This window comes from Hyalella azteca, unplaced genomic scaffold (genome assembly GCF_000764305.2).
Source record: "Hyalella azteca isolate HAZT.00-mixed unplaced genomic scaffold, Hazt_2.0.2 contig17970, whole genome shotgun sequence".
Classification (NCBI taxonomy): domain Eukaryota; kingdom Metazoa; phylum Arthropoda; class Malacostraca; order Amphipoda; family Hyalellidae; genus Hyalella; species Hyalella azteca.
The window spans coordinates 232,064-249,981 of record NW_025947730.1 but is presented as its reverse complement, the minus strand read 5'-3'; the positions used below and the strand labels follow the sequence as shown (position 1 = coordinate 249,981).

General features: G+C 39.8%; 1 protein-coding gene across 1 annotated transcript; it reads right to left on the bottom strand.

Annotated features, from left to right (window-relative positions):
* Window positions 1–2,408: 2,408 nt before the first annotated feature.
* LOC108667297 lies at window positions 2,409–10,033 on the bottom strand. The gene is made up of 8 exons (XM_018154304.2): window positions 9,998–10,033; window positions 8,910–9,021; window positions 8,490–8,549; window positions 7,956–8,163; window positions 6,362–6,484; window positions 4,547–4,648; window positions 3,756–3,980; window positions 2,409–2,751 (listed from the first exon to the last, which is right to left on the bottom strand). Exons 2-8 carry the CDS (start codon window positions 8,940–8,942, stop codon window positions 2,513–2,515), a joined length of 990 nt encoding a protein of 329 aa, XP_018009793.1. The 5' UTR covers window positions 8,943–9,021; window positions 9,998–10,033; the 3' UTR covers window positions 2,409–2,512.
* Between the last annotated feature and the right edge of the window lie 7,885 nt (window positions 10,034–17,918).

Sequence of the window (17,918 nt, the reverse complement as noted above, 5' to 3'; positions counted from 1 at the left end):
TACCTATGAGACTATTTTAGTGAAGGTTAATGAGCTTCTATATAGTCAACCTGTTGAATCAGTGAATTCCCGCGCATATGTATGAACTTGTAAATAAGGTTTGAAATATTATAAAATATGGAATATCGACTTCTCGCCGCCAGAGTGTGAACTTGCAAACAAAGTTTGAAACAAATAAACTCTTGATTATTGATTTCTCATTGCGTGAGTTCGTTCACTTTGGGCTTTGTATCAACAAATCAACATCCGCAACTTAGAGTCTCGCCATCGTCTGACGCGTGACAATGCAGCAGCTCGAAGTGCCCCACGTCCATACATCGCACAAGATGTAGTAGGACCTTCCGTCCCACACCCACTACACGTTGGACCATCTGTCCCACACCCGCTACACGTTGGACCTTCCGTCCCACACCCGTCACATGTTGGACCTTCCGTCCCACACCCACAACACGTTGGACCATCTGTCCCACACCCGCTACACGTTGGACCTTCCGTCCCACACCCGTTACACGTTGGACCATTAGTCCCATCACAAGCGCATCAGCCATCAGAAATTCATCACCTATCACTGGAACTATAAATGCACCTCAACTACAGACACTAATAACCACCCAAGTAACCAAAAGTTACTACCATATACTACCATTATTGTCCTACCACCATAGCAACCAGAAATGCACTTTCAACCCCACTTGCTACAGTCACTCGGGCAATTTTGAGATGCTCCTTGCACCATAAAAAGACCACAGCCTGACCGACAACTAGCGATGTACCACTGAGCACGTGAGCCAAAAGTGCACCATGCACCAGCTGCAGTCACAACCACCTGACAATCTAACGCTCTTCACCTGTCATAATATCAATCAAAAGCGCTCCACCTGCCTAGCCAGATGCCACAGAAATTCATCACAGCCACATGCCACTACCTTTTCATACACCACCTGCTGGATGCCATCAGCCGCCGACACTACATCCACCAGCTGCCACTGCCAGCCCTGCAACCTACGGCCCGCTTGTACCGCAAGTGTGTAGCCGCCAGCGCGTTATAAACACTCGGTATCTCGGTCCTTGTCATGTGAAGATCTGAGCGATGTTCTTGAAGTGATCATCTCTCTTTATCAATATCTCGCTGAGATAACGTCCAGGGAATCGGCATGTGCGAACACGCATGTGGTACGCAGACGGTGTCTCACATATGTTCGGGTGTTCATGTTGCAGTGGCTGACGCAACCTTCTGTTGGGGTGTTCATGTTGCAGTGGCTGACGCAACCCTCTGTTGAGGTGTTCATGTTGCAGTGGCTGACGCAACCCTCTGTTGGGGTGTTCATGTTGCAATGGCTGACGCAACCCTCTGTTGGAGTGTTCATGTTGCAGTGGCTGACGCCATCCTCTGTTGGGGTGTTCATGTTGCAGTGGCTGACGTCACCCTCTGTTGGGGTGTTCATGTTACAGTTGCTGACGCTACCCTCTGTTGGGGTGTTCATGTTGCAGTGGCTGACGCCACCCAAGGTAAGCAGTTGCAGTTGTCAAGGTAAGAATCGATGTCCAATATATCCAAAATTTGTCATTTGAAATTGTAAACTTTATTTCATCAGAGGGCACTTTAAAACGTCAGTTCTGTCTAAGTTCTCAACCTGACAGAACAAGAACTAAGTTCTTCATTCAGAACTAGATTGCCAAATATCCTTATCAACCAAACGTTCTAGAAGCAGACGCATTACCTATTAATGAGGCTCTAATATTTTTCTGGTAGTCATGGTAAATTAGATTCATCCTCTTTGTTTTTCAATAACATTTCCAGCTCAGTTATTTAGCTCACAATATAAAATTGTGCGTCTCAGACTGACTCGTGGATCAGAGGAAAAGTTTAGAGACGCTTAGGTGACAACGAATCAATTGAGGCAATGCGAATAACAAATCACTGTTTATATTGGTTTAAAATACCAAATTGTTATCTTTCGTTACCGAATTGCTGGTTACGCCGACATTTTCGAGTATATGCACTTGTGGGCCTGATTATTATTGAGGTGTTAATAACTAATTCATCTGACAGTAATTATTATATATAACTATTATTATTATTAGCTGATTATATTATTCTTACATCGCATTGGTGGGGCCATTGAAGTTGTGAGGGGATGGATAAAAAAATATAATCACTGAAGGTCTTTATTGATTCAAAGGCTTTATAGATTTGGATGTAGAAGAGAATCAGAAAGCGAAAAATAACAAATAAGATTAATAAAATTGTGATGAAGAAACAAAATTTTTTCAGATAAAATTCGTGCGCAATTCCAGACTAACACATGCCACTCACTCAGAAAAGATAATGTCTCATTGTCCAAATAATGACACACTTCCTAACTGCCTACACGGGCAGAGAGCAGCCGTAACGCTGATTCCCTCTTTTGCCGCGATTTTTGTGGGTCAGAAGGACCAACAAGGGGACAAAAAAAGTACATTGTTATTTGGACAAAGTCCCGCCTATTTCTAGGAGTGAGCTGTTCTTTCTTCATTCTAAAATTAGACATTTTGGCAGGGCACTGTTAGGACCGATGCAGATGGCCCTACTTTCGTATTTTGCCCCGCAGTCCGATGTGAAAAGGTAGGCGTAGTTGGACTGATACTCGGTGCAGTTGTATGCCATGGTCGTGTAAGGTTTGAAAGGAAACTTGTTCTCTTGTCCCCCCGGCACAAAACGGAACACTCCGTCGTCTCCTCGCTTCACGTTAATCCAACTCCATAAGGAAGCTGCAAAAAGTTGTGGCAGGGAATATTAACAAAATTGTAATGTTTACTGATTTGAATGTGAATACGATTCGTACTGTTAGTGATAAATTGAATGGTACTAAATTGAACTATATTAACGACTAAAATGCTTTCGTATGTTTTTGAAGTACAAATATACTTTATTAGTGTTATGTAGCGTTTGAATTTGCATAAGCCTGTTTTTAAAAGATTCTACTTTAAATGAATGGAGCTGAGAAGGGATTATGTAATCGGATACTGAATAGTGGGAATGAATAAAATTCAATTGTTCTTGCTGAATATTTTGCTGATGTTTGTACTTTATTAACATTCATTTAGATTAAAAACATTCACCAAATCCGAATGAGACAATATTAGATCAATGTTCACTCTACGTCCTTTAAAGTCTAGAAATAACGGTCTGAAACATTAATATTTTTAACGCGATATGCCTTAAATAATAGCAGATAAAATTAGCTAAACGAGCATCTAGTTAAACTTAAACTCCTGAAATGCTCTTAAATTTAGACATTTCTTCATTTCTAAATATATTTGAACATGTAAACACATTGAAATGCATTAAAAATGTACTAATTAAATTTCTAACAATCAGTTAAGACCGCCAAGAAACAAAGATAAACAAGATTGGGGCAGCGAGTTGGGGGTTCGAGTCTCACAACTTGTTGTCGAATTCGGCATTGTGGCCGCCGGGTTATTAGGATTCGGCTACAAGCCAGCATGGTTTAATTAAAGCTGGCAACACTCTATTGTCTTATGGTATATAATAATAATAATAATAATAATAATAATAATAATAATAATAATAATAATATTAATAATAATAGGATTCGGCTACAAGCCAGCATGGTTTAATTAAAGCTGGCAACACTCTATTGTCTTATGGTAAATAATAATAATAATAATAATAATAATATTAATAATAATAATAATAATAATAATAATAATAATAATAAAATAGTATAATAATTATAATAAGTAAACATCACCTGGCGGTGCCAATAAAGTTTTGATGAACTGCTGGATCTCAGTGTAGTTGTAGAGTTCGTACGAGGCCAGCTCTAGGCCTAGGGCCTGGCACCCCAACACGGCCTCACAGTAGGCAAATTTGTAGGAGCGTTCGTAGAAGTCGACGCAGTGGCCAGCGATCTTTCCTTTGCAGCACGTCAGTTTAGCAGGCATCAGGCTCGCATTGTACGGGGTTTTGAAGTTGTCTGCAAAATTAGGATATCGTTCATCATTAGTTACGAGTAACTTATAATATTAATAGTTGAGTATAGTTACTCAGTAGTTCAGTCTAGCTAGTTAGACCGCTACGTGCCCTTGAGCTGCTATGTGTAGGAGAGGCCTACCGAGTAAGATATTCAGTTATACACATTGTTCTTTAATTTTCATAATGAATTCTTAATTCTAATAACGTCTTACTTAGGAATAAATTGTTCATGGAGTTAATTAGTTGAGGCAAACAAAATGTTTTGTTCGTTTCTTCAACTATATGAACAAATTATCGCTAGAGAAGATTAGGAGATCAAAAAATTTTAATGATACTTTCACTGGTAAATTCACCAATTCCCTGATTTATTCACTGGTTCACTGATACATGTACTGATTCACTGACTCATTCTGATACATTCAATGATTTACTGATACATTCACTGATTCACTGATACATTCACTGATACATTCACTGATACATTCACTGATACATTCACTGATACATTCACTGATACATTCACTGATACATTCACTGATACACTCATACATTAACTGATTCACTGACCGTTCATTACGATGCCCGATGAGTTACTGAGTAAGCAGCCGTCAGCGGTGATGGGTTGGCCGTCGGGGACGAATGTGTTGTTGTACAAGAGCCCCCCCACGACTGCAAATACAGACGGTGAGATCAACTGCTGTATTACATGTACTATTTCCCCCGTGACTGGAAACACAGACTGTGAAATTAACAGCTGTATTACATGCACTATTTCCCCCACGACTGGAAACACAGACGGTGAGATGAACTGCTGTATTACATGCACTATTTCCCCCGCGACTGGAAACACAGACTGTGAAATTAACAGCTGTATTACATGAACTATTTCCCCCACGACTGGAAACACAGACGGTGAAATTAACAGCTGTATTACATGCACTATTTCCCCCACGACTGGAAACACAGACGGTGAAATTAACAGCTGTATTACATGCACTATTTCCCCCACGACTGGAAACACAGACTGTGAAATTAACAGCTGTATTACATGTACTATTTCCCCCGTGATTGGAAATACAGACGGTGAGATCAACTGCTGTATTACATGCTTACATGCACTATTTTCCCCGTGACTGGAAACACAGACGGTGAGATGAACAGCTGTATTACATGTACTATTTCCCCCACGACTGGAAAAACAGACGGTGAAATGAACAGCTGTACTGCATGCACTATTTCCCCCACGACTGGAAACACAGACGGTGAAATCAACTGCTGTATTACATGATTACATGCACTATTTCTCCCACGACTGGAAACACAGACGGTGAAATTAACAGCTGTATTACATGCACTATTTCCCCCACGACTGGAAACACAGACGGTGAGATGAACAGCGGTATTACATACACTATTTCCCATACGACTGGGAACATAGACGATGAAATGAACAGCTGTATTACATGCACTATTTACCCCGCGACTGGAAACACAGACGGTGAAATGAACAGCTGTATTACAGGCACTATTTCCCCCGTGACTGGAAATAAAGAAGGTGCGATGAACTGCCGTATTACATGCACTATTTCCCCCCGTGACTGGAAATACAGACGGTGAGATGAACAGCTGTATTACAGGCACTATTTCCCCCGTGACTGGAAATATTATTACATGCACTATTTCCCCCACGACTGGAAACACAGACGGTGAGATGAACAGCTGTATTTCGTGCACTACCGGTATTTCCCCCACGACTGGAAACACAGAGAGTGAAATGAACAGCTGTATTACATGCACTATTTCCCTCACGACTGGAAGCACAGACGGTGAGATGAACAGGACAGTGAGATGAACAGCTGTTTTACATGAAATATTTCTCCCGTGACTGGAAACACAGACGGTGAAATGAACAGCTGTATTACATGCACTATTTCCCCCGTGACTGGAAATACAGAAGGTGAGATGAATTACTCGCAGGAGGGTAAAGAAGTGACAACGAAAGGTTTATGATATCAAGTCGAAGAGAATAATGGAAAATGAATAATGTTGATCAATAGACAAACGGAGTTATAATATCTGTTAATTAATTTCGAAGAAATAATGTTGACAATTACAAGGCGGCATGACGTAAACAACTTACAAGGCGTCATGACGTAAACAACTTACGAGGCGTCTTGACGTAAACAACTTACGAGGCGTCATGACGTAAACAACTTACGAGGCGTCTAGGCGTCATGACGTAAACAACTTACAAGGCGTCATGACGTAAACAACTTACAAGGCGTCATGACGTAAACAACTTACGAGGCGTCATGACGTAAAAAACTTACGAGGCGTCATGACGTAAACAACTTACGAGGCGTCATGACGTAAACAACTTACGAGGCGTCCTGACGTAAACAACTTCAGCAGGTGCGTCACCGCTGTCCTGCTCGTCGTTATTTACGTCGTACGCAGTCTTGCCGCTGGCGTAGCAGGCGCCGTCAAACTTGAACATGAGAGCGCCTGTGAATAAAATAAATAATTAAATTTCAGATTTGCTAAATTAAGAAATATTAAGACTACATGAGATGAGATGTTTTCGCTGTCATGATGACAGCGCGTGTAGCGCTTATTGACTCACTGCGCTTCTCCCTGAGAGACAACAGAAAATTTGAAGCTTTCATAAGAAATACGTAGCAAAAACTGAAGAAATGACTCGTAAAGACACAATAACTCAACAAATGACTCGTAAAGACACTATAACTCAACAAATGACTCGTAAAGACACTATAACTCAACAAATGACTAGTAAAGACTCAATAACTCAAGAAATGACTCGTAAAGACACAATAATTATCTAATGTTTGTGAAATCGAGATTCGACGTTGATGAATTGATCCCTTATTGATTTTTGAACGTAGTTGAGAGTAAACTCGTTCTTATATGCAAAAAAATATTCTCTGAAAAAGGGGCTGATTTTTTCGCAACATTCAATTAATTGGTATTACGGAAACTTGAATGATACTGCAAACAATTTTTTCGTTTGATAAAATTTATGGCTCTGAATGGCTGGAGGAAACATTAGCAAACACTGCATAAATATTGAACATCGTTTCTTTTCTGCCGTTTCGACTCTTGGTAATTGTGCAGGCCCTAAATTTTGTTTGGTCGAAATTTAAATTTTTTTTTTTGAATTTTTTTTTTAAATTCATTTTTGTTTGGTCAACATTTAACGCTGGAGTGAAGCAGCAACCAAAGTTTTATCGATGCTGGGAGTCTTTGGAGTTTATTACACACAGTTTTATGCCATTTAAGTTTAATAGGGCTAATTGTATGATAGCTTGGTTTCCGCAAGATACGAAATCAGTGTCTCGAAAATGCCGACTTGTAACCTAACCGTCTGATGGAGGTAAGGACAAACATGGTATAGCAATCAGACCTTGAGTGAATGCCGTAAGAAGCGACGGATTTCAAACATCGACATTTTCAATCGAGCATCAGTGCTGTATTGAATTAATGTACATATATGCAAGTATAAAATGTAATTTGTTGATTCTGGCTATCGATAGTTCAAAAACTGTTAATAATGAAGGGCTGACGTGATTGGTTATAATACCTTTAAATACACACAAATGCCTACGAAATTGAAACTGTTTTTTCGCATCTATCAGATCTTTGCAATTGGCGAGTTTGCAAAAAACTTGGCCCACAGTACCCTTTTCCTGTGAAATTAGAATCCAGCAGTTAAAGCACGTTCATTGTTCGAGCCCAGGCTACCGAGGATCACTTAAGCTACTTATACGCTGGTCTAAGAAAGTTCTTAGGGTCATGGAATCGACTCTACTCAACTGACCTCACCTGCAGTAAAGCTTCAGCAGCTGCAACGTCGATATATCAGTTATAATCCTAATTTTCTTGATTCCACCAATAAAAAATCAACGATAGGTCATAAAAAATTATATCATTGAATGAGTTCTTCTTGATTTTCACTTACTCTTTGCATAGGCCGCATCCGCGCAAGCCAGGATGTCCGATGCGCCGTTCAAGCGCATCCAGTCCACAGCCAGCAACTTCTTGGGGGCAAATCTCTGGTATTCGACGCCGCGGTTAAATGGTATGGAGAAAATTTCTCCCTCCACCGTATTGGCGAGGGTAATGCACTCATGGAACAAACTGCTCTTCACGCCTCCGTCAACAACGAACTGCGGAAATAGAAGAGTTCTAAGTTCGAAGACTGAACAGTTCTTTGTACTGAGACATTGACGGCACAGAAACAAGGGAAGTATCATTACGAACTTGACTAAGACATCCAGCAGTTTACGTACGTATCGAGGAAAATGTACGTAAATAAATGTGCGAGAGATTCAAGTTCATTTGACAGCATTGCAATGATACGAGGATCAGCCGTCAAGTGCATTGAAGTCACCTGAATGTCTTCGCACTACAAGCCGTCTGCCCATAAAGATTGTTGCAACCAAACATAATGTTAAGAATAAAAGTCTTAAATCATATTTCTTAGTAAATGTACCTTCTGCGAGTAGCTGCCAGCTCTGGCATCTTGCACGGCAGACGTCAACACGGCGATGGCCTAAAAAATAAGGTTAAATATAAATTTCCTGGGTTAAAATTAGCTGTCAGTTCCTGCTCATGGACAAGAACAGCGTCGTGGGTTATATGATCAATTATTACAAGAACTCTCATTAATAATTATTACAGGAATACACCATTAATAATTATTACAGGAACACACCATTATTAATTATTACAGGAACGCGCCATTAACAATTATTACAGGGGCTTTGTAGCATGGATACTAATTGCGTTCCCAGAAAGTGAGCAACAATAATTAATGGAAATGAATACATGCTGAAGAAGCATTTATACCTAGGAATCAAATAGACCAACATGCAATTTTGACATGTAATGTCATCTACGCCGCACCACTCACAAGGAAGACGGCAGCGGCTCGCGGGGCTTCCATGGTTTGGGCTTGACCGTTCGGGGCGGCAGAAGAGGATTAAAGTTTGAGTTCAGGGTGCGAAACTCACAAGAGGAATCTCCTGTGGGGAAATAAAATAAAAGGCTTTATTCTATGCAATCGTACATTGCCGCCAGTGAAAATTTTTTTATGAATATTTGAATGAAGATAATCATTTATATAGAAAATACAGTACAGATACAAAACAGTATAGGTACAGACATACGGTATAGATACAGACATACAAATAGCAGTAATCAGCAGGGTGAATACCTCCATTGCCAGAACCGACAAATTAGTGACCGCGTTACAAAATCGTTTAAGAGCAAAATTATTATTGTAAAATATCATAAGTGATTAAGAACTCGATGATAAAGCAATTGTAGTCTCAGTCTTTTGAATCGGAAGGGATTAGTCTTGTGAATCAGGGAAATAAGGCTAAATTGAGGCCATAGTATTATATGGCCGCAAGCCGTATACCTATATCAGAAATAATCGGAATTATTTCTTATATATTTGGCTTGTGGCTGTTGCTACTACTTTCGCTTTATCTTTAATATTTCTAACGAAACATTGACGTTCTAGAGTAATTGTATCACAATTCCTTATTACGTATATTTTATGTTCATTCATTTGGTCTCAGACACCGCGTTTTGCGGCAATCGGAGACGGTGGGCGGTAAATCAATTATTGCTACAGTAGAGCTCGTTTTTATAGTAATTCAGTATTTTACTCTTACAAGCTAAAAAAATTTAATTGATAAAGTTATTATTAAATATTTAGCCAGAACTGCGTGGCGTAAAATAACAAATAGAACCAAACGACCTGTGCATCGTCAGCCCCGTGGACCGGAAGACAGCCACCAGCACTCACGGCAGTCGAACTCTCGAACACTGCCGTCATTTTCCCAATTTTGTGCTACACGAGTTTAGTGAAATAGCATTGTTGAATTCATTAAAAAATGTACAAGTATTTCATTTCATAACCTTTTATTTACTTATATTAAACAAATTTATCGGGCAGAACTCTGTAGTTTTAAGTGCAGCAAGTTAACTTACCGTAAGAGTGATACTTTTCAACTGTTTCTCCGACAGCATTCAAGCAGTAACTGGTCGATTTACACGAGTTAGCCAGCGACCACAATACCCGCAAGTGTTCAGCGATAAACATTCCAAATAAAAATTGCTTTAACCAAGCTAGTCCACCTGCATATTGAAGGTTGAGCAGCAACAGGCTTTACCTGTTCTATTTGTAGTAGCAGTTGTTGTACTGTTAGTAGCAGTAGTAGTAATAGCAGTAGTGATAGTAGTAGTAGCAGTATAGTGGTAATAGCAGTAGTGATAGTAGTAGTAGTAGTAGTAGTAGTAGTAGTAGTAGTAGTAGTAGTAATAGTAGTAGTAGTAGTAGAAGTAGTAGTAGTAGTAGTAGTAGTAGTATAGTAATGGGAGTTGTATTAGTAAGAGTTGTATTAGTAGTATTAGTAGCAGAAGTAGTGATAGTAGTAGGCCGGTCTACAATCACTTTACCTATTATAATATTTCGCCTTAAAGTAGCGAATAAACTTCACCGGCAAGGCAGAAGGTCTCAATTATTGAAAGTTTCTGGAATCACTCCTCGCCCACTCTAGGTCTTAAAAGACCGGCCCCCTGTAGCTGGCAAGAGAGGAGCAGCGTTAGCGTCTCAAGTAGACCAAGTGGCAAGGAAGGACAAATGAACAAAAATGGAAACGAAGGAGGGGCAGGTGAACAGCAACAATTCAAAGGAGATGCGTACAGAGAACATTTTATATTATCGTTGAATTATTGACAGCCTCAAATGATTAAGCCCCATCATTGTTCTTATTGACATTGCTTTCATTGTAGTTTGTTAAAACTGGGAATTCTGTTGTACAAAAAAATATATAGTAAATAATATAATATTATTGTAATTCATTATTGTTGTTTCAGCCGATGGAACAAAGAAATATCGAGTGAATCAGTACAGGTTAACAAGTGAGCTCGTTTATTTTTAGAAGAGCGCCAGCAGGTGTTCAGGAGGGGGAACCTGTATGTTATGTTGTATGTAGGCTGCAAATTCCCTACTTGCATTCAGACCGTAGAGACTAAGTATACCGGGGCTGATGTGGACCGAGGCTGGTGGTGGTAGCTGTGTCAATCCCGACTTGCGTACTGGTGCCTCGCTTACACGGGATTACCTGACAGTCGTCTAGGTGAGCCGTATTTTGTGTTACTGGTAAATACTGTTACTGTATTTTGTATTACCGTATTTCGTGATACTGTTACTGTGACTTTGTGTGTGTGTTTACTGATAGGTGGCTTATATCATGAAGAAACAATGTGGTGTCATGTAAGGCCTTTGGTTGGGTAGTCAGGCGTTCATGTGGCTGCAGGCGTTCATGTGGCTGCAGACGTTCATGTGGCTGCAGACGTTCATGTGGCTGCAGACGTTCATGTGGCTGCAGACGTTCATGTGGCTGCAGACGTTCTCGTTCATGTGGCTGCAGTCGTTCATGTGGCTGCAGGCGTTCATGTGGCTGCAGGCGTTCGTGTGGCTGCAGACGTTCGTGTGGCTGCTAGCAGTACGCTGCTGGTGTTCGCTGGCCTTGATACTAACCACTTGCGCAGCTCTGACACACATCAGGAAGAACACAACAATACGGAAGCATTTGTTTCTAAGCAATGTGTATCATTCTCTACATGAGAAAGTTGTTTGATTTAGGTATAGATATTTTATTAAAAAATCCTAAGTAAATTAGGTGGTATCGCCGAAAGAAAATTGACCACTGTTTTTGAAACACTTAGGCGTTTCAAGGCTCCTCCGAGCAATCATGCCGAAAACGAGATGCCTACGACCGTTCAGGTGTCTCAGATCCGTCCAAGTGTCTCAAAATTTGATATTTTTTATCCTGGAGAACCTAACCAGCTTTCCAGAATCTCTGTGATATCCATGTCCAGTTTACCCCGACGGATGAAATTATTCCCAAATATTCTATTCCTCAGGCCGATGTCATCACTGAATATTTTGTAGACAACTAACATTTAAACATACAATTTTATACCGAGAACCATGGCTCTTAGTCCCCCGCTCAAAGCAGTAGAACGTACACATGAGCACACGCGCAACAAAATTGTTCTATTTTCAGTTGAGAAGAATGGAAAATAAGGTTCTCACTCGGCTTGCTATTTTTTTGACAATTTTTGCTAAATTATGGGTTAAAAAGAATTGTAAGCAGTTCTCTTGGACAATTTTACTAATAACGTTACGATGTTGTGCCTGAGTTGAGGCACATATGTACTCAGTTGAAACACATCCTGAACACTCAAGGCCCCAGAATATTTTCTCTGTGAAATAAAATAGCGCATATAGCATACGTTTTGAGAATAGAAAAATTCATTTCCCGACGAATGGTCATTAAGTTAAAAAATAACGGTAAGGTAACAAACGTTTTTACAATTTTACCTGTTTATCATTACATTCATTTCTCCACTACATGCAGCTATAAACATAACATTCAACATACTAAGTTCATGCAAACTGGTCGCATGTTGATTAGTGTTGATTGTAGACTTGAATCTGCGACACTTTCACTAACGAAAGTACATTGTAAGAAAGTGAGAGTACATGATAGTGCAGCTAAAACCACTTGGATAATTAAATAGAATAAATTAACATGGAAGTATGAAGCGACATGTTGAGGTGAAAAGCATTAAAAACTTATAAACTCTACGAATACCTGTGGTTGACTGAATAAACTTTACAGATGTGCAATAGTCCCGCCTTAGGAGAGGGTGAGACTAAATAATAATTACCGGAAAAAAGTATCCTGGATACGCGCTGTAGCGGGATAACTACGCTCCATACACAAAGTTACTGGGTCTCTGCAAGCGGGCCCTAACGTACGAGGATGAATGACAACTGGTTCAGCAAATTTACAAAAGCCATCAGATTTACTTATATTTCATGGAAAACCCGCTTCAAAGACATAGGATCATATTTAAATGCATTTAGGTTTAATAGTACAGACATTATATGGACAATAATTACAGATATTTACAGTCATTACACAGTGTGGTGTGTGTAGATTTAAGATGCACAACTCTCTATGGAACCATAACAGAGCGAACAATAGCTGATATGCGATGTGCCTGACATCGTTGTTAGTATGCTTTATATACTCGTCATATGCAGACTGCTGAACCTCGTTCACGCTTGCCAGTATACGTTCTGTGTTACACTGTGTTTCACTGCCGGCGGTGCGCTGTCTGGTTACCTGTACATGGTGAGTCAGGCAAAAGTAGGCTGGCTACTCGCAACGAGCTGCTTCTCGAGTAAACTGCCTACGCCTACTTCTTCTCTTCGGTCTTGGTTAGAGAGGTGCGGCGGCTGAAGAAAACTACAGCGCGGCCAAGGCTGGCCCGCTACAGCGCCCCAACTGCCCCTATATATTGTGCTGCAATTCGTACCCTGAATACGAGCCTCATCAGCCCTTATATATTTGAGGTGTCATGTAAGTATCCTGGATACGCGTCCCAAGATGTCATATAAGTAGGTTGAGCTGCCATACATGTATCCTGGATACGCGCTTGGAACCATACGGTGTCAGGCTTAGAACACAAACAAATTTTTAAAATAATATGTAATATACAATATTATTAATATTTATTATTATACAAGTTTCAGCCAACGGAACAAAGATACATCGAATGATTCAGGAGAAGTTAACAAGGAAGCGCGTTTATTTTTAGACTCGCGCTAGCAGGTGTACAAGTGACCTCGACTACACGGGCTCATGTGGCTGCATGTGTTCATGTGGCTTAATATCTTCATGTGGCTGGATGTGTTGATGTGGCTGGATGTGTTCATGTGGCTTGATATCTTCAAGTGGCTGGATGTGTTCATGTGGCTGGATGTGTTCATGTGGCTGGATGTGTTCATGTGGCTGCATGTGTTCATGTGGCTGGATGTGTTCATGTGGCTGGATGTGTTTTTCATGTGGCTGCTTGCGTTCATGCCGTTGCCAGCAGTTCGCTGCTGCTGTAGCTGCAGCTGTAGCAGCAGCTGCAGCAGCAGCTGTAGCTGCAGGTGTTCACTGGCCTGTGTACTACACGACTTCACAGCTCCGACACACTTGCGGAAAACCAGAACAATGTTAAAGCTTTTCCTTTCTAAGCAATGTGTATCATTCTTCACATGAGAAGTTTATTTGACTCAAGTATAGATATTATTTCAAAATCCTGAAAAAAGGACTGGCGATAGAGATAGGCCTATAAATTTGGGGGTATCACTGAGCAAAAATTGACCACTGTTTTGAAACACTTAGGCGTTTCAAGGCTCTTCCGAGCAATCGCCGAAAACGAGATGCCTACGACCGTTCAGGTGTCTCAAATACGTCCAAGTGTCTCAATATGATATTTTTTATCTATGAACAAACTTTGAGATTTCGAGACACCTTTTGTTTCAGAAGCCAGAATGTGAATAAATCAATTGAGAACCTAACCAGCTTTTCAGAGTCTCTGTGATATTCATGACCAGTTTATTTACCCCGCCGGATGAGATCATTCCCATATATTCTACTCCTCCGGCCGATGTCATCACTGAATATTTTGTAGACAACAAATTTTTGAATACACAAATTATACCGAGATCTATGGCTCTCAGTCCCCGCTCAGAGCCGTAGAACGTACACATGAACACACGCGCAACAAATATGTTTTATTTTCACTCGAGAAGTTTGGAAAATTTGTTTCTCACTCGGCTTGCTAATTTGACTGACAAATTTTGTTAAATTATGTGGTTAAAAAGAATTGTAAGCAGTTCTCTTGGACAAATTTACTAATAACGTTACCATGCAAGTGCTTCAGTTGAGGCACAAATATTCTCAGTTGAAACACATCCTGAACACTCAAGGCCCCAGAATATTTTCTCTGTGAAATAAAATAGTGCATTTAGCAAAAGTTTTGGGAATATAAAAATTCATTTCCCTACGAATGGTCACTAAGTTAAAAAATAACATTAAGGTAACAAACATTTCTACAATTTGACCTCCTCATCATTACATTAATTTCCCCACTACATGCAGCCATAAACACAACATTCAACATACTAAGTTCATGAAAACTGGTCGCATGTTGATTAGTGTTGACTGTAGATTTGAAGCTGCGACATGGTCACTGACGAGTCATTGTTTTTAGGCTTAATACAAAACAGCAAACAAATGGAACCTTTATCTCAGAGAAGACGGGTCCAAAGCTTGAGGAAGCAGACGTATTCACACAAAATCCCAAGGATTGAACTAAGTCCCAAAAAAAAACGCTTGGTAGCGGTTCCGATACAGGTTATCGACGTTATGCGGACAAATAAACCCGGCCCAACATAACTGTAGAAGCAAGAAGTAATTTTTTAAAGTTATACAATTCTGCATTACAGCAATCTTATTCCAATGTCGCAATAAGTTCCAATTAAACGCATTCACAGAAGCAAAGCTTTACACGTTTTACACACCCTGACATACGGAAGGCTCTTAGTATCGTAAACTGTGTCGCTGAAAGTCACCAATAGATAGAACGAAGGTTGTTTCCCACCGGATACGCAGTTATTCTATCGAATAAAAGGAATAAATAGCCGTTAGATACTTGGTAATCAAATCATAAGTTCCATGAGCCTAAATGTAAGACGAATTATGTCACTATAACAGCGTCGGACCCACCTTAAAATCTTTAGCCACCATGGCGGTTAAGCTGTAACTTTAAGAGGCATGTTAAGAGGCCATATAAAGGGAAATTTTGAAAGTAGAAAAGGAGGACAGACTCCAATAATTAACTAGCAAGTTTAGCTTAGGAAACCGCCAAGCTTTCCCAAAAGGTTAGGAACGAATATTTATTTTATTAAAAAGCCAAAGCTCATAGTTACAGTAAGGTGGTCATCCCACAAGTAAAGGCAAAGCCCAATTTCAACACTGGAGTCGGCCCTTACCTAATCAAAGAAAGCACGAACATGCATAATCGACGAAAATAAATAAAACGAAAAACAAGGAGTGATCACTCAAACTTAACTACAGAACTTAGGGAGGAATGGCTTAATACACTCCTACGGAGCAAAATTAAACGGATGTTTCCATCAACAAGTCTTTCAGCCAACACTTACTATTTACAAATTCATACCCAACAAAAGGTACGAAGAAAAAGAAATTTAGAACCTAAGGAATGTGGAAATTTCTAACATTGTACGAAAGTGTAAGTGAATTGTATGAAAGTGATAGTACGTGATAGTGCAGCTAAAACCGCTTGGATAATTAAATAGCATAAATCAACATGGAAGTATGAAGCAACATGCTGAGGTGAAAATCAATATAAACTTATAAACTCTACGAATATCTGTGGTTGACAGAATAAACTTTAGAGAAGAGCAATTGTCCTGCCTTAGGAGAGGGCGAGACGGGTTTGAAATATCAAAGCTTAAGCGTTCCAATAAGCGTGGGCTATGTTACCTCTTTAAGTTTTGTAAAGACTGCAATATTTTGATTTATACTGTAATGTAGCGAAACGACAGCTCTAGTTAATTACTCGCTATAAATGTTATGACCTATAGTATGGAAATGACCCTAGTCGTTTTCATATTATTTGTGCATACATTTTTATCTGTATGAGGAGTAATTTAGTTGCGACAGAGGAGGAATAAGTGTTAGGTTGCGGGAGAATGATTTAATTTGAATTAGGACTTGAAAAGTTTGAACACCTATCACTTATTCTCGTAAACTATGTTGAATTCCTTCTGAATTCGATGATTTATCACGAAGAAAGCTTTCTCTCAGTAACATAAATTTTTCTGAACCAAATATACAGCTGCAGCGTAGAGTGCGCAAATCTATGGTTGTTCTCATTTGTAATTTTATTTTTCGTTTGATGCTGTTGGGGCGCGTATCCAGGGTACTTATCGGGTAGGGATATTACATGCACCCGAGAATTAATTCTTAGTGGGAGAAAAGCGCGGCATTGCAGTACTGTGATAAATATAAGCAAGTTATGAAATTTGAATTGATTTTTAATTTTGTACGTTACATTCTATTTAATAGGAAAATAAATTTGATTCGTGTATAAAACTGGGGTTTCTGTTATACACCAAAATTACGAGTTTCAAAGAAATGTTGTTTTTTATTCGTTAGTTCTCGAATGATCAGGATCATGGTATCCAGAATGACAAAAATTTTTAATGAAGGGATACAAGTTATCAGAATTTTCAAATTACAGAGAATATCTGTCCCAGGCCACGCCAGCCGGTCAATATTATGATATTAAAATTATCATGAATCCCAATATTATTATATAACACAACTTGCTTGATAAACTGTGGTAGACCAAGCTCGATTATCCCTGCAAGTTTCGAATCTTATTACCCAATATCCCCAAAAAATAACACAAATGTTTATTAACTAAAGAGAAACGAAATAAAATTTTACCAGAACACACAACTCCCAGTTCACCCAATCCTTCCCTCCCAGTATTGCAATGCCTCGCTATTCTCCCACTGAGAATACATTTTCAGGTCCAGGCAATATCCCGGCACGATAAGTATCCTGGATACGCGCCCCAACTGCCCCTATATATTTGTGGTGCCATAAGTATCCTGGATACGCGCCGCAACAGCCCTATATATGTTATGGCGCCAGGCTTACAAAACAAATGAACTTTTCAAAAAATATATTATTTATAATATTATTGTTATTTATAATTGTTGTTTCAGCCAACGGAACCAATAAACATAGGATGATCCAGGAGAGGTTAACAAGGAAGCGCGTTTATTTTTAGAAGAGCGCAGCAGTTGTTCAGGAGAGGGAACTTGTACACATGGCTGCAGACGTTCATGTGGCTGCAGACGTTCATGTGGCTGCAGGCGTTCATGTGGCTGCAGACGTTCATGTGGCTGCAGGCGTTCATGTGGCTGCAGACGTTCATGTGGCTGCAGGCGTTCATGTGGCTGCAG